The 18079-nt window shown below is 44.5% G+C and overlaps 1 protein-coding gene across 1 annotated transcript in view; it reads left to right on the top strand.

The window, feature by feature from the left end:
* LOXHD1 (lipoxygenase homology PLAT domains 1) overlaps positions 1-18079 on the top strand; it is a 122747-nt gene that overhangs the window by 79527 nt on the left and 25141 nt on the right. The window contains exons 32-34 of the mRNA XM_086869818.1: positions 3913-4098; positions 7042-7169; positions 11661-11778. Coding sequence (XP_086725944.1) covers positions 3913-4098; positions 7042-7169; positions 11661-11778 — 432 coding nt within the window. The remainder of the gene's footprint in view (positions 1-3912; positions 4099-7041; positions 7170-11660; positions 11779-18079) is intronic.

The following is an 18079-nucleotide window of genomic DNA, read 5'->3' as shown; positions in this document are numbered from 1 at the left end:
CCTATTTAATTTTGGTTTTACCCCTGTCCCTCTGTGGAAGTAAAGCTACCTGTCAATGTGTGCACCTGTATAATTGGAAAGAGACAAGAAAGAAAGAGAAATCCTAACTAATAAGAAAATCTTTGCATGTGTATGTCCTGCTGTTGCATTAGAGGCTGTCGCTCGCACTACCTTTCTCTCAAGCAATGAATTCTGACATCTTGAGAAATCTCTGTGTCAGATTTGAGTTTATTATCAAGCCATTTTCTTAATGCACTCCCAGTGCCTGGTTATTATGTGTATTAGTGGCACTTTCTGTCTAGCCCATCTCGAGGTCAAACTTTTATAGTGAAGCAAGTGTATCAATCTTTCTCTTCTGAATTGTGCACATGGAAACAACCGTGGAGTGGGACAGGGAGGGAGGAAAATGACAGTATCACCCCTCAGGGTCAGAGAGACAGGAAGAGCAGCCTGAAGAAAGAAGTAGAAAGGGATGCTGGAAAAGATACAGTGAATAGGGTAGGGAATGGGTAGAAAACAGAAGAAAGCAGGAGAAGACACTTTGAAATAGGCAGAGGCAAGGCAAAAATTAATTTGGAAAGGAATACAAATGGGAAAGAAGATAAAAGACTGCAAATAAAAAGCAGAGAGTCAGAAAAAGAAATAACATATCTTTCTGGCTGGTGATGTTCTTCTGCACTCTTTCATCCCTGTACTCAGTGATCTCACCAGCCTGATGCCTCACCCCTGGCTCACTTCTCCCTTCTGGTTTGTAATTCCCCAGCTCACAGCTGAAGGAGCCACCTGCTCCTGGCCTTCTCTCTTTCTTCATGCAGTGCCCTCAGCTTGGAAGGTCCCTTCTTTTGGACCAGCAATGACATCGATGTGCTAGTCTGCTGTGGTTGCCATGGCATCAGTCCGCATTCTCCTTCTAGAAAATTGCAGTGTTCAGGGACATTGCAGAAAATTGCTAGTTATCCACTTGGGGAAAAGTGAGGAACAGTTCGTTCTTGGATTTGGTATTTGTCTGTTTGTGCAGAAGGTGAAAAGTTCTGAATGTGAGTTACCATGTGAAAATAGCATAGTATGAGGATTAAGTTTCCAGGAGCCCTCTGTATAACCCAGGCAGCAGACTCTACCATTTAGCAGGACTGTGAGGTTTGCAGCATGATGCTACTTCTGGTTCAGTATTATGCTTCTGCTACAAATATATTCCACTGAAAGCAGAAACAGTGGAACACGAACTGATTTGAAAGGGGCCCATTTATTCCTGTCTTGTAAGCCTACAGATATAATATTTACTACTGGTGGACTTTAATAGACACTCTGGCATGAAAATAAATGACAGAAATTATTCAGTGTAGACAATTTATACTGTGTTTTCAAAATAATTTTTAATATTTCTTCTCCTAATGAATGAAAGTATCTCTATTCCTACACTGTTGTTGCTGCAGAGAGACACAGGTATGTCTAGGAGAGTCCTGCATTGGTTTGTTTTCATAGACCTCTTCTGCTTCAGAGCCTTTCTCCATCACGAACACAGAGGAAAATCAAGGACACACAAATTTTCCAAATGCAAGACCAGTCCCTAAGTGACTAGGGATTTGACCCTCAGGTTTCTCTAGTATTCTCTGAACCTTCTCTCCACAAATATTCTCTTGGATTTTCCCTCTGCCACTGTGTTCAGTTTCTATGTGATCCCGAGCTGCTTCGTATAAATTGTGAATCTCAGTCTCAGTGATGTGCAGTTCCTCAAGGACAGTAGGAACAAGTTACAAAGGTTTTCAAACAGCCCAAGTAAGGATCTATCTGCCTTTGAATTGCTGTCATTTTAATTCAGTTCAAACATCTCAGCCCAAACCATTTTTTGTGATCTTAGTATGCACATCCAGGCTATGCTGCTGGTGTGCCCATGGCTTGGCATTATTCACTGTATTGGCATGGTCTGTCTAAAGATTTGCCTGGAATTGAAAGTCAAATCCTGGTGCTCTGCTCCTGAAGTCCATCCAGAGGGAAGACTTGGCTGACACTGACTGAATTTTCCCAGAATTTACATTGTTCTGGATGCCCTTGGAAATCTGTTCTCCAAGGCATCTGGATGCACAGGTTGTTTCCTTCTGGCTGTCACTGGTATCAAAGAAGTTAAAGTTTGCTGTGAAAATGTGGCACCTAGCAATGCGTTGGAATAAGACTTTTCCTAGGGAAGCTGTGGATATCCCATCCCTGCAGTGTCCAAGGCCAGGTTGGACAGGGCTTGGAGCAACCTGGGAGACTGGAAGATGTCCCTGCCCATGGCAGGGGGGTTAGAATAAGATGGGCTTTAAAGTCCTTTCAAACTAAACTATTCTATGATTCTGTGATGTGAGCAGGTGGGGATGTGCAATGAACCCAAAAGACCAGCAGATTTTATTAGGTTCATTAGGATTTTCCCTCCAGCTGCTTTGTCACTGCAGAACCTTGGCCCTGAGCTTTCCCCACTGCCTCATCCATGCCATCCTGCAAGAGAGCTGCACAAGGACTGACTTTGGGCTTGGAGATGCTCAGCCAAGCTGGCAGAGAGGGAATGGGAAGGCAAGTGTTATATTCCCATTCACCTCACACCCCAAGAATCAGAGGATTAATGCATCCATTGTAGACTTGAATTTCCCTAGTGGTTAGCTCTAATTTTCTGCAGCTGCACAGACATTAGTACAGCAATAATACTCCTAATAGCAGTGATGGCTGAGACCATCAGACAGAAAAGATCACTTGTTTTTTGGGGAAAAAATAGATACCACAGATATATCATCCTAGATGAATCTGTTATTAAAAATTGCTTTCTGAGCCTCCCCAAATTTCCTAATAATTTAAAAACAAAAACCAGTGAGGTCTTTGAACTACGGACCTCATTTTCCTAGAAATGACAGAAACAGTACTTTCTCTGAAAATAATGAAGTGCAGGTAGGTCTTTTATGGACAGGTGGCTCATTGGAATGACTGACCAAGGCTCATGCATCAACCTGGATATGTAATTTTGCTTCCAAGCCTGCTCCAGGTTGAATTTCCAACCCTCTTTAAGAGGGACACATGTAGGTTCTTGGAGAAATTGTTTTGCTGGTATACCTGCAGGAACCCTGGTTCTTGGCAGATTCAGTTCCAGGTGGGCTCTGGCTTTCATAAACTCATCCCTGCATACTTGTGCACCATCTCTGTATTTCTGCTGGACCTCTGCCCCTGCTGACCCCTCTAGTACTCTTCCTTTTTCCACTTAAATTTTTTCAGGAGCTCCTTGTTCATCCATGCAGCCTTATGGCCACCCTTGTGTGACTTCCTGGTCTCCAGGACTGATCATTCTTGAGGCTGAAGGAGGTGGTCCTTGAAAATCAACCAGCTACAGATGTAAGCTCCATCTGTTGTCTCCTGTACAAAGACAGAGCTTTTGCAGTCTAAGGGGATGGGAAGCAGAGAGGCAGCCTCATACATTTAGTTCACTTATACGTGGATTTCTGAGGGAAGTGCTTGTAATAATACATGTGGGTGTTTGCTGAGCATCCTTCCTCTTGGCTATAAAGCTTTGAATAATCACTTCCAAGTGTAGTGACAGAAGTGGAAAGGCTTGTAAAGGTGGAGAAGTGTGTCTGCTGCCAACTGCAAATGAGCATATAGGTCAGTGGCGCAGGAGCAGAGTGACAAGAGACTGGACGTGTTCTCATGTAAGTCAATCTGGTCTACCTTGGGGTTTTTTGTGTCTGGTCTTCCCTCATGCACAGCAGTTGATGACCTGAGCTCCCTTGCCCATGGCAATAGCGTTATTTCAGAGTTCCCCCCATTCCCTTGAGGAATGGTTTGTTGTGTTGGTGTACCCAGACTCGGAGTCCTTCATTGCCAGGTGAATCACCCTCATCCAGAGAAATCCCCATTCCCCAGGAGGTGTTTTCTCTCTGGCCCTCACAGGTGGGCCACGATGGCGCTACCCCTGAGAGCTGCTGGCTGATGGAAGAGCTCACCATCGTCGTGCCCACCAAAGGCGTCATGTACAACTTTGTCTGCAAGTGCTGGCTGGCCAGAGACAAAGGTGATGGGCTCACCTCACGGATCCTCAACATCCTGGATGCAGAATGTGTTAACATTGGCATCAAGGTAGGCACCAGGCTCACTTTGTGCCTTTAGCTGCTGCAGGGACCTCTGCTGACACAGGTCATGCGTCAGCAGCTCTCATACTTTGATTTTTTGCAAGCGGCTTGAGCCTTCTCTTTGCTTTCCTTTCTTATGTTATTTTTTTAGCAAAATCTTTTGTCATGCTTTAGGATCATGACTGTCTAGAGCACTGTTAAGCGAGGCTGGCTGGATGCAGCCAGGGAATAGATGGGAGGGAAGAGCAGGTAGGGCACAGCTCAGCAGCCTGTCCTCATCTTGTCACCCACTGAAACACCTGGTACCTGTAGAGTGGGGGCAGCTTCAAGGTGAAGGATTACTTCTAACTCACCAGATTAGAGCAGTGAAAATATCTTGATGTTTTAATCTTTCCATGATGTGGCTACATAGCAAATTTTCTGATAAGGGATAGGGAAATTAATAATCACTGGAAGTTGTTGAAACATGAAAACATTTGTAAGCCTGATCTTTGGTGAGAATAACTGATTAAAGTTGAATCTGAATAAAATCTCCTGAACCTCTATAGTATTTTCATTCAAATACATGAATTTTGAAGTAATATCTGCTATGCCATATTTCAAACAAGTACAAATTGGAAAGCCGAGCTATGCTGATTTTAGATGTAAGGTTTGTAGCAGAAATAACAGTCTGGATGAATGTGACAATAATACTGTGTTTAAATACCTGTGTGGCAATTTAAAATCTCTATAGATGTGCTTCTATTTACAGTCAGGTAACACTTTCATAGTACATTATTTTTTCTTTATGCTGCTCTTGATTCCCAAGCTAAAGAAATTCTCTTGAAATCTTTCTTTTTCCCCAGACACACAAAAAATTGATAACATTTTTAGCATTTGTGAAGGATTCACCAAATCAATGCAGATTTCAGTGGTGGAATTGACCTAAGATGGTATAAAAACCTTCCTCAGACTTAATACCAAGGTTAAAACCAATCTCATAAAAATGTCCCATCTGTCATTTAACCTCCTGGATGAGGTTTCCAGGCTCCTATTGGTGAGCTGATGGCTTGCCCATAGATTGAAGTGGATGTAAATGAAGACTTACTTTTGTTCAGTGTTCCTTTAAAAGCACAATCCCAAGTATTTATTTGCATAAGCACGCCAAAAATAGACACATCTAACGACATTTTTTTCCTGTGATGTCAGGCCAGAAACTTGATGGGAGATATGAAGGAAATCTGGGGAGATGCTTGGGACATGAAACCAGAAGTGAGCATTTGAGTTTCTGATCAGTCTCCTAGTTGAGGGAATTTGGGACTGTTCCCTTGTAAATAGCTGTAGTTAGAAACTGAGTCTTACAGGCATTTTAGAGTTCAAAGACAACTGATACGCTTAGCATCATTGAGAAGATTAATACTTTTATATTTTTTTTTTTTCTGCTTGGCTTTTGTACAGCTGTACATACCCATTTCAACTTAATTTTCTTCTTGGCTTGATATTCCCTCTTTTTACTTTAAATTGAGTATTTGCTTTCCCATAGTTGAAGAAATTACTCAATGTCCACCACGGTCATTAGAAGCCTTCAATGCATTGCTAAAAGAGTTTTTCTCCTTTCTATAAAAAAAATAGGATGCGTTGCTAAGATTTAAAAGACATGTGGATGAATATGTGGTCAACAGGCTACTCAGATTCAAACAATTATTGAAAAATAATTTTTTAAATTATGTCATTCCTTTTCGCTGTTTATTTATGTGGCAGCCAGAATTCAGGCCAATAAAACTAGCCTATCAGTGCACTATTTGAAATACATTTCTGGGAGCTATTTCTTGAGGTTCTTCCACATCTTAAAGAAGCCTTGGTACCATAGCTATGATCTTAAAAGCATCTAAGTTGTCTAGAAGTCTTAAAACCCCTGATGGCTACTGGGACTTGCATATTTTTGACATATTTATGCCGAGTCTTTTTGTTCCTCTGTCAGGAGAAAATAACAAAATTAGGCTAGTAAGGTGAAAATTATTTTAAAAAAATATCTTTTATGAACCAGCATGCACACAAGATCTGGGAGGACTCTGAAGCTGATGCAGCAGTGAGCATCCCCTTGGAGAGCAGGATAGCTGAATTTTTGTACCACAAGGGAGTGTTCTGATGTTTAAAAAAACATCATAAACCTCCAAACTATTCATGATATTGGAATAAACATTGCCCAGATAAACATGGAATTTTGGGGGGAAACAATTTGCATGCAAGAAAAAGAAACAACTGTTCTTCTGGGTGACTCTTTTTTTAAATTAGCGAGATTTTGGTGCAGTACAGAGCTGAAGTGCTGGAGGTCGCCAGGCAGAGACAGTGGAAGCAGAGAGTCAGAGACCCAGCTATTGACGTGATGGTTGTGACTCCTGTGAAGAAGCAGCTTAAGAGCTCTTCATCACTGGTGTTGCAATAGGACAAGGGATATAGTGTTTAAACTGAGGGAAGGTTGACTTGGATTGGATGAAAGGAAGAAATTTTTTACTCTGAGGGTGATGAGGCCCTGGCACAGTTTTCTCAGAGCAGCTGTGGCTGCCCCTGGATCCCTGGCAGTGTCCAAGGCCAGGTTGGACAGGGTTTGGATCAACCTGGGGATAGTGGAAGGTGTCCCTGCCCATGGCAGGGGTGGAACAGGACGAGCTTTAAGTGTCCCTTTCTACCCAATCCATTCACTGACTCTGTAATTCAGATATTGTCACAATTAATGTGTTGCTTTCAAGGCTGAGCAAATCTCAGAAAAGGTCACAGATGTAAAGTCCTATAGTAAGTTTGGATGCCTAACTTTGCCCCTGGAAATAATGGTGTGGAGAGGAACCAATAACTGTGTTGGAAGCTCTCCTGTCAAGGAAGTAGATGTCCAGGGAAGTCTGATGTCCTGTTTGGCGTGGGTTAAGGACAGCTGTTTAACTGAGGCCTTCTAATTCCTTTCAATCTTCACCAGATCCTGTACGAAGTCACGGTTGTGACTGGAGACATCGAAGGTGGCGGTACAGATGCCAGTATTTTCATGACTGTCTTCGGATCCAATGGGAACACTGAGGAGATGCTGCTGGAAAAAAATGGAGACAGGTACAGCAACTGTCATTTTTGCTGGTTAGAAGTGAAGTGATGACAGATTTTAAGTGTCAGGTCACGAAGCACTCAGGGCTTTGATCATGCTCCCACTGAAACACAAACATTTACTCCCATTGACATTATAGATTCAGACCTGGGCTCCCTGTAAGTGCTTCTGTCAGATTTTTAACAAAGCAAAGGAAAGGAGAGCACTGTATATCCAGGGAAACCACCCTTTGTCATTTCTGCAAGTTTTGTTTAACCTGTTCCTCAGTGGCTTTATAGATAAACATCTTCAACAAAATATGAAGTCCTGCATTGTCTCCAAGAAGAACTGTGAACATTGCCCAGGAGAGCAGTGGGAAATGGATGGGTGTTGGCACAGAATGCTGCATTGAATGCTCTGATTTTACTAAAAATGTGGAATCTCGTGTTTTCTTCAGCAGAAACAGCTAACAAACACTATAACCCTAGCCTGATGCCAGCACTTCCATAAGCCAAAAAACCCACACATGCCACCACTCATCCATTTCCCAATGCTTTTTTGTTCCTTCCTAGCACATTTCCAGTACAGAAAGCTTTGGCATGCTCAAGAATGAACCATCTTTTAGTGACATCATGCTTAAATTTAATTAATTGACCAGCTCTGAGCTCATTCAGCAAGGCATCTACAGAGCATCAGAAGGGAGCTTTTGGCCACACAGTTTGAGCTCAGCTTGCTGAGGGAACGCTGGATAACTCAGGATAAGGTGCACCTTGCATAGAGGTGTTTGCTCAGGGAATGTTTTACATGAAGCTTTTGTGGCAGAGTGGGTGTCTGGACAAACATAGCTAAGATTGATTCATGTGTCTAGTTAGTAACAAGCATGAGCCTTGTTTGTTGTGAGAAAAATGCAGCAGAGGTGCTGCTGACTAAAATATCTGTGAGAAACACAGCTGAGTCATGCAGAAAACCACAGCTCTGGGGGCTTGCTGCTCCCCCATCACAGAGGAACATCCAACACATGGGGCAATGCCCCTGGGTTGCCAGTGAGTGTGGCCACCAGTGGCACCTGGGCAAGCCCAAACTGGCCTGTCTTCTGTTCATTTCATCCTAACACTCAGTCCTGGTAGGTGAGAAAATGGACCACTGATGTTTGGATTTGGAAATGAAACAGATTTCACATCTGGGTGTGCCAACCAAAAATCTTTAAAGGGCGGTGTCCTGGTTTAGGGAAAATTTGGGAAAGAACCTCCCAATGGGGTCCCTCCAGAAAGCAAATTCAAGCAGCCCCTCCCACAGCTGGTTCGGGAAAAAGAGATTTCCTGGAGAAAAGTAGAAAAAACTGTTTATTTTACAGAAATTGAATAGTATTAAACAATAAAACCTCTTGCTGTTTGATGAAATGGCAAATCCAGAAAAGTCCTTTTCATGGGGCTCACTCAGTCTCTTATCAGTCCCTCCAGCTCTGGAAAGGGCCGAGGCCAAGGGACCAGTGGGCCACAGGTGTGAGCTCCTGGGGTTTCTCTGGGTTTTCAGTCCAGAAGAGGTTTTAACAGACCTGAGAAAGAGGATAAAAAACAGTCCTGGGAACTCCTCTGCCTCAGCTAGCTAAAAACTAACTAAAAGCAAAGGAGAGCTCTGTCCTGCTGTCTGTCCTTGCTGCAGACACCACAGTCCAGGAGCAGGATGGGGACAATGAGTGCTCTTTCTCAACACAAACTTCAGCTTCTTCTTCTCCCCACTTCACTCTCAGAGCCAGTCTTAAAGGACTTAATATGTAACATAAACCAGGCAGCTGGGGATACAAACATCATAAAGTCACCTCAGGACAGGGACCAAGACACCTCCAGCCCCTCAGCAGCCAGGTGGGAGTTTTGCTACATCTGGGGCAAGCCATACCCCTAAACTCTGTGGCGTCTAAAAACACATCCCATTTATCTACATGGGTGGGATGGACAATCTCTGTTGTAAGAGTATGAAAATGCAACACAGGAGAACAGAGAATTCTCTGTGTTATTAGCTTCAACACCTGCGAAAGGTGTTGAAGAATCACGGGGGCTGTGTAAAGAAAAGGAATTGTAAGGCACAACTCTTATTATGTTAATATCCCCAGGATGCTGTGCTATTCTGCTGGCACATTTCTGCTAGCTGGAGGTGCTCTGTATCACACCTCCAGCTGTACAGAGCTCTTGTCATCTCATTAGCACCCTCTGCAGAGGACATTCATGTCCCCAAATTCACATCCTGTCTGTTTCCACACCACTACCACCAGTCTTCATCCAGCTGTTAACAGCACAGGCTTTCCTGGCTCTTCTCCACAGGGAAATCTCTCCAGCCCTTGCACCAGCAGAGCAGGAATGGGTGAGAGCTGTTGCAACCAAATGGTAAAAGGCACTTCATCTTTATTGGGGCCATCCAGTGCCAATTCACTCCCAGCAGCTTAGTGCATTACAGAGAACTGTCTGTCTAACCTGCCACAGATTTAAGGCAATTTTCGCTACATTACACTTATTGCCAAGACCCCTGGGCAATGGAAATATTTATAAGGGCAGGCATGGGTAGGAAAGCTTAATGAAATCCTTTAGATAAATGGTTCAGTGTCCTGAAAAGGGAATAGCAAGCAGTCAGCTTGTCTGGCTTCTTCTTCCCGTCTCAATTTCTTTCAGGTTTATGTTCATCTTCATATAAATTAGGCATAGCAAAGAGCTTCTGGGTCACCCAGTTTGTCACTATGGCAATCACTTCCCTCTAGTACTTCCCTCTTGGAAGTAGATGAGTATCAGTGTTACAAACTTCAAACAAGGCATTTGCTGAAGATAAAGAATGTTTTATTTTGCTAGCAGACATTTTAACTTAGAGCTGCTCAGCCCGGAAAGCCTCAGAGTGAGAGATTTCTATGAAGCTTTGTAGGTAATAGTGATTGTAATAAAAACTGATCATAGGATCACAGGATAATTCAGACTGGAAGGGTCACACCTTTTTGTTGAATGGATGTGGAAATCAATCCAGTTCAGGGACAAAAGTACATTCTATTTCTTACAGTGAGACAGGCTGCCTCAGTATTTGGTGCCTCAAAAAGACAAATAAGAAGAAAAAGGGAGTTTTTCAGAGAGCAAATATAACCCTTAATAACTAGAAATGGACTGGAACCAAAATGCCCTGTCCAAATGCCTCTGGGGGTGCAGAGGAAGCAATGCCTGGATGAAAACTGAGAGGCTTGAGCCAACCCCTATTACTAACATCTGCAGCTATGCATGCTCAGATAATGGTGTGAGTACAATCACATTCATCCTGCGGGGGGTAATCTGAACAGAGGTTGGTAAAGAAAATTATTTTTTTTTCTCCACATTCTGGCACTGCACAGCAATGGGAGGCTGTGTGCATTGCCAGGAATGAGATATCATCATTATGGATTGTTTCTGTTATGGTAGTGCCCACATCTTGCAGGGCTCTTCCCAAACCTCTCAGCATGCTCAGGTAATTCCCCCACAAGGAGAAGTTTGCATGAAGGAGAAACCTCAACAGCAGAGTGGTCACCATGTGCTTGGTAGACCCCCTGGATTTGTCTGCCTTTCTCCTTAGCAAGGATAAGATTCCCAGCTCTGAGACCACAGCAGGTCTCCATGCATTTGAGGGAGCAAACTGGAAGATACACTTGTTTTAGAACAGAACAACATTGAGCCTGAGGCAGCACTTCCACTGAAGCAAGGCTTTCCTCCCAACACCACTGATGCCAGGAGGGAGGGAAGGTGCAATCCAAGCCAATGTAATCTTCTTTGGGAAGCACATGTTAGCTGTTTTTTCCCCTTCTCCTGCTTCCTGCTGATTGCTATGGATGAGCAGCTCCTGCACGTCCCCGTGCCTGTATACAGCAGCCACGCACCGGGGAAGGTCTTTCACGCAAGCTTACACAAAACCACCCTGGTTCTTACCAGAGGCAGAGACAGTTTGCATATCCAAGTCCCCCAGTTTCATCAGGTTGGTTTTGTCTTCATTCTAACACAATTTGCCTGTGCTTACTAAACTTGGGCACTGGGCTTCGATCCCGGTGCCGCATTTAGCTGAGCTGCAGCAACTGCCTCTCTCCATGGCAAACACAAAGTTTTGTGCTGCACCTCAGGGGAAGGAGATGAGGCAAAATTATTTTGCCTTCTAGCTGTAATGGGCCAAGGACAGCCAAGTGGGCAGCTGCCAGGAGGGAGGCGACGTGCAGAAGCCTGATGTGAGTCGCTATTGTTCCGGTTACAAACAGAACGGCAGTGTATGCTACAGGCTGCCTGGAGCAGCTCCAGGTGGGCTGTGTTTTCCAGGGAAGGAGGAATCCCTGTCAAATCTGCACTGAGGTGTCTTGCCAACAGCACAGTGGCGGGTGATTGCAGCGCAGAAAAGCTCAAGTCCAGTAAAGAACACACATAAACTTTTGATTTGAGGGTGTTGGCATGGCCAGGGCTGTGGCACGGGACGGAGATGCAGAGAGGCTGTAAAGCAGCAGGAAAACCTCCTTGGTCTTCCCATCCCTGCAGGTTTGAGCGGGGCCAGGAGGACAGTTTCATCATGGAGATTGCCGACATCGCACCCCTCAGGAAGATGAGGATCCGGACGGACGGGAAGGGGATGCGCCCGCACTGGTTCATGGAAAGGGTAAAGCTCTTGGCATCATGGGTCTCTCACAGCCTGCATGTTCTGGAGCCTCTCAGCCCCTGGCAAAGAGGAGAAAGGCACCAAAGGACTTGTTTTTTACTAATTTTCTGTATTTTTTTTGTTTGGTTTCTCATGGTTTTTCCCTGCAGGAATTGAGTCAAGAAAGAAGAGAGCAGAGGGAAAAGCTGTGTTTTAGAGCTTTTTTTTTTGAGGTGAAATCAGCATGTCTGGAAGTGTTCAAAAGGCTGGGTGTGGCAGATTTGTGGGCCATGGTTTAACAATGATCACTGTGGTGCTGGCTTAATGGGTGGACGTGATCTTATTGGACATCTTGTCCAACCTAAATGATTCTATGGTTTCACCACAGATTCTGCTGTTAGATCTCACTCTCCTCTGCACAAGAGCCTTGGTAGGGCTCACCAGGGCAATATTTTTGGGTCTCTGGGTTGCACCCTTAGCCCCTGCAGGTCTCTGCCATGTGGAAATCCGAATCCCTGGGAGGGTGGATGTTTGTCTGCCAGACAGAGACACCCTAGGCCAGGTGGGACATTTCCAAGTAATCCATCCATTTAGCTGGATCATCCCATCTCTCCTCTTTCCTTCTCCTCTAGCATACACATTTATTTATTTTCTTGTCCATACAAGTAATGTGTCATTTTTATTTTGCATTTTGGATAATGGAGCATGCAAATTGATGGTACTTTTCCCTGATGTCCTACCTTGCACAAAAGTACAGTGCTTGTCTCTATCTGTGCTGTCAAACCACCAGCTCCTTGTAAGGATCACCTCTATCTGAGCAGCCAAAAGTAGTTTGCTTGTTTTGGGTCCCTACAGTGATTTTACTAAGATAGAGGGGGATAGATGTGCTGATTACAGACCATGAAATGTCATTAATGGAGAAACCCATCTCTGCCATTTTCCTTTGCCATGCTTTTCCTGGAGTCAACATCCTGCTGGATTTCTTTATCTTGACCTTTTTGTGAGAACATTTTAAGACCTAGTAGCTTAACCATGGTCAAATGGAACTCTGCATGATTTTTTCACTGGGTCCTTTATCCTATTTGACTAATTTACAGCAGACCTTTTTCACAAAGACAATGTGTTTCTAAACACTGACTCTGTATAGCCACCAATTTTCAGTGAAGCAATTCACTTCACTTTCAGAAGAATTTCTGTGCTGCAGTGCCATTTTTACTTCAACATTTCCACTTCTAAATTTTTTCCCAGCAGCTGGGGAAGTAGGGGAACCAAAAGAGGGGAAATTCAGGCTGGGTATTAGGAATAAACTATTTACTGTGAGGGCAGCAAAATACTGGCACAGGGTGCCCAGGGAGATTCTAGGGAGTGGTTGCCCTATCCCTAGAATTGTTCAAGGCCAGGCTGGACAGGGCTTGGAACAACCTGGGACAGTGGAAGGTGTCCCTGTGACAGTAGGGGGTGGGATTGGATGAGTTTAAAACCTATTACATTCCAAACCAATTACAACCCTTAACATTCTATGATTTTATGATGATGCTTCTGCAGCTCCTCAGAAGATCAGACCATCAGCACATATCTTTAGAACTGATGCCACAGATGCAGAGTTTTTCTCTCTGTGCCTAAGGAATAACTCAATCTGTTGTCTAATTTGATTCAGATGTCTTGGTCAAACTCCCTTTGTAATTTCTCACATGCTTTCCCCTGAGTTTTAGAAATCATGCTCGTATAAAATGAAATCAAATAAAGCTTATTCATCCAGAGACATTCCAGGTCTTGCAGTCATGAATCAGCAGCAGCACAAAGGCAAGGGATGGCTACATCTTTAATTGTGCCCCCCTTTCCTGTTGCCTTGTCTGTCCAGGAATTCCAAACTCTCAGCCTGATGGACTGTCCTACCAAAAGCAAAGATTTCCCAGGGAAGCTGGCACAAAGGACTCTCATTTGGACCTCTCCAGTAGGCTTAGCCACCTTCCAGCAATACGGAATACACTAAGAAGGTGGACCAGGCAACAAGAACAGGTCTTGAGAACAGACTTAATAGAGGGCTTATAATAGTGAGGAAGAACAACTTTTTACATGGACAGATAGTGACAGAAGGAGGGGCAATGGTTATACACAAAAAGAGGAGAGATTTATATTAGACATTAGAAAGAAGCTCTTGACTGGAAGGATGGTGAGGCCCTGGCACAGGGTGCCCAGAGCAGCTGGGGCTTCCCCTGGATCCCTGCAGTGTCCAAGGCCAGGCTGGACAGGGCTTGGAGCAGCCTGGGACAGTGGAAGGTGTCCCTGCCATGGCAGGGAGTGGAACTAGAAGGAGCTTAAGGTTGCTTCCAACCCAAACCTTCTTTTTTAATTCTATGGTTTTAGGAACTTATGGAAATGATGCCCATCGTTTCTGTTTTTCTTAGATCACAGAGAGTTTTTTAACTCCAGTATTACGTAGAGAACTGTATTTATTGGTTTTCTTTCCCACCTTCCCTGCAAAGGTAAACACAGCATTTTCATTCCCAGGCAGAGGGCGGCTTACAGAGGTGTTCTAGAAGAGGGGAGGAAGGATTTTTGTTCTCTGATTTGTATTCCAGCCTTAAAAACTTACGTAGCCTGGTGTGACATGAAAACTGATCGGAGCCCATTTCCATTTCTGTCAAAAGTGCATATTAAGACTGCATAATGAAATACTTGTGGGGGTAGTGCTAAACTCTCAGACAGATGGTTCACAGTTAGTGCTAACTAGCACAGTGAAATGAGAAGCTAGATTAAGCCATCAACCCCGTAATTAACCATTTGTTGCTCCATTTATCTACATGATATTCTCAGTTTTCTTGTTCTATTAAACTAACAATAAATGACCTTTTTAATTCTCTTTGGTCTTTTGGTAAACTGTTGCTAGCCATAATTTATACTGCTTTTAGTTCACCAGATATAGAAATGCATAAATACCAATTAAAATGCATGAATTATCAATGATTCTGTACACAGCCAAAAGATTCAATTTACAAGCAGGCAAGTAGTCATATTTTTTTTTCTGTCTACATAAAATACACAAAATTTTCATTCAGAATCTCAGTGAAGTAATGAACTTGCTGCTGAAAATTCAAACTGCACCACAGAGTAGCAATAAGTTTTAAATGGTTGTACCTAAACCTCTAGAGGGAACAAAATTTGATTAGTGATTTTTTGCAACAAAATGAACATTATTGATCATTACTATGCCCAAAAATGCATCGTGAATGTTCTCCAAAGCTGAGCAATGCTTTCTAATCACACCACTGCTGGGAGGGACATAAGAGTGAGGTTATTTTGCACTGATCTAATGCTGAATCTCATGTTCTTCCACCTCAGGCTACCATGACTGCCCTGTGTTTCTGAAAAACCAGGGAACAAAATCATAGAATCACAGGATGGTTTGGGTTGGAGGGAACCTTAAAACTCATCCCACTCCACCCCCTGCCATGGGCAGGGACACCTTCCAGTATCCCAGGATGCTCCAAGCCCCATCCAACCTGGCCTTGGACACTTCCAGGGATTCAGGGGTAGCCACAGCTGTTCTGGGCACCCTGTGCCAAGGCCTCACTCCTCTCAGCATTAAAAAAAAAATCACTCTTATTAGGAAACTTGTCTAAATGCATACTTTGGCAATCTCTTTTTGGGATAGTCGCTTTCTCAGTCCTTGTGATGATTTCACCTGCTGCCCAGTGTCTTAGCTATGAAGTTGAAAAGCTAGAAACAAGAAGGGATGAAAGCTCAGTGAAATAGCAGGAATTATGAGACTGTTGAATTCTGCAGAGTTGCTTCCCTCAGAATTTTAATGTTACTTTGTGCTGTCAAAGCCAGACAGATAAGAAGCTGCCTTAATGAAGCACTAATTGCATTGCATTCAAACGTCACAAATAATCCTGCATGTGGGACTCGGTCTTTATTCAGTCTTTTCTCCTTTGTATAAAGAAGATTAAGAGAATTTGAGAATTATTATTGAGAATTGAGAATTGTATAGCTGAAGCTGACTTTTATTCTTTGCAAAAGGGAGAAGTCTTTTTGTTTTACAGTCAGAAGTTCCCGGGTTGAAGAATAATGACATGCAACAGAAGCATAAAATCCTGTGTTTGAGCCTTTAAAGGTGAATTCCAGAGGCTGTGTATTTTGGTGTCAGCAGAGTAGGAGACTCTGTGGAGCATGTTTTACATGACATCTAGAAAAAGACTGGGTAGGGGTAAATCAAATAATCGGACATGTCAAACCTTTCCATTGCAGAAGACAGTGCACAATTAATTTCAAATTGTTGGTTTAATGTTCCTGTCAACTACTATATTTGCTCAGCTACAAAGCAAATTATCAATGTGTTATTCATACACACTTCTGCCACTTTCTTTTCATGGCTTATTGATGTTCTACAGCCCAGTTAAGCTCCTTGCATAATTAGCAAGAAAGTTTGAGCTGGAAAGCACACTGGATGCCCACAGCAAGTTCTAGGTATCCTAAAAAATAGCTTAGGTGCCATTCAAAGTAGTGGTCTCATTGCCAAGCTGTAGCTAGTTTTATTGAGAGGAGCAGGCAGAAATTAAATATAGTCTCAGCTCGGCTCACTGAGATGGCTTTCTTGACCCTCCTGATTGAAACCAAAATCCTGCATCATCCTCTGTGTGTGCAACACCCACAAACATCTCCTTGCAGGATGGGATTAATTTTCTGCTATTTTAGTCACAGAAAAGGCTACATTCAGCTTTCACCCCTCCCAACAAACTATTCAGGCCCCCTCTGTAGGCATGAGATGGGCAGACCTGAGAGAGGGGGTGAGGCCTCAAGAAACCCCTCACCTTTCTCCAGTTTAGGTGGAGCTTCCCTAGGGGCTTCCCTAGGGACACCCAGGTCCCACCACTGACTGCATGATGTGCTTGGGCTGGATGACCAGCATTTAGGGGGTATTAGCATACTGGGAAAGTGAGAAGCAATTGTGACCCAGAGGTCAGCCTGCCACTGCTGCTGCTTCTGTGTCCCTTGCTGTGACCACAGAATCATAGTTTGGGCTGGAAATTATGTTTAAAGATTGTCTGATTCCACCCTCCTTCCATGGCAGGGACACCTTCCAGTGTCCCAGGCTGCTCCAAGCCCTGTCCAGCCTGGCCTTGGACACTGCAGGGATGCAGGGGCAGCCCCAGCTGCTCTGGGCACCCTGTGCCAGGGCCTGCCCACCCTCCCAGCCAGCAATTCCTTGCCAATATCCCAGCTGGGCCTGCCCTCTGGCACTGGCAAGCCATTGCCTGGGTGCTGGCCCTGCAGGCCTTGTCCCCAGTCCCTGGGCAGCTCTCCTGGAGCCCCTTTAGGCCCTGCCAGGGGCTCTCAGCTCTCCCTGGAGCCTGAATACTTGTGCAGGGGAGCAGCCCCAGCTCTCCCAGGCTGCCTCCAGAGCACAGGGGCTCCAGCCCTGGCAGCAGCTGCGGGGCCTCCTCTGGGCCGGCTCCAGCAGCTCCACGTCCTTGTGCTGGTGTTGCCCAGGGCTGGGGCAGCTCTGCAGGTGGGGTCTCACCTGAGCACAGGGGCACAGGGGCACAATCCCCCCTCCCCTGCTGCCCACGCTGGGGGATCAGCCCAGGATACAGTTGTATTTCTGGGCTGATATCCCTTGGGCAAAAAACTCTCATATAATGGATCTTTCCCCAATCTGCTCCTCCTGTAGCACCACCCCAGAACGGGATACCAGGGACAGATCTCTGTTTCTGTCCTTACTGCTTACGGTAAGATGCACACAGATGCAATCACACATCCTAGGTGAATGGCTAGGGATGGAAAAAGATGGCATTTTGCTCCAGCAGCTTTATTAGCCAGACACTTTTTCTCAGACAGCATCTGTAGCACTGACCAGGGCTGGGTATTTGTGAGGGGCCTGACCTCTGTGTCTGTGAGTCCTCTCCAGCTGACAACTCTAATCTGCTTCTATCCCCACTGCTTCCCTGACAACTGCCTGCAAGCTTTGCTCAGGACATTTTGCTACTGACAGTGTCACTGTCATTCCCAAGCAGGGCAGAGGTACTGCTGGCTGAACTTTATCCAGCATGGATTTTATGCACTGGGGTGAGGGGAAAATAGACATTTTCAGTCAACCTGACATTGCTCACAGTTCAGTTCTGCAAAGAAAACTTTCTGGCTTGGACTCCTAAGAGGAGTCCACACATCCTTGAGAGAGGACACTTCTGTGCCCCAGCAGAAAGGCCACCGACTGGGGCAGGAGAGACCTGATTTCTGCTTGGTTCAAAGCAAGGGTCTGATTCAATATCTCTTGACTCACAGTTTTTCTGACCACAAAGTAATAGTGTCAGTAGCTATG

The sequence above is a fragment of the Cyanistes caeruleus genome, chromosome Z, assembly GCF_971803275.1.
Source record: "Cyanistes caeruleus chromosome Z, bCyaCae1.hap1.1, whole genome shotgun sequence".
NCBI classification, from domain to species: Eukaryota; Metazoa; Chordata; class Aves; order Passeriformes; family Paridae; genus Cyanistes; species Cyanistes caeruleus.
The sequence above is the reverse complement of the archived record's forward strand: the minus strand, read 5'-3'. Positions and strand labels throughout refer to the sequence as shown.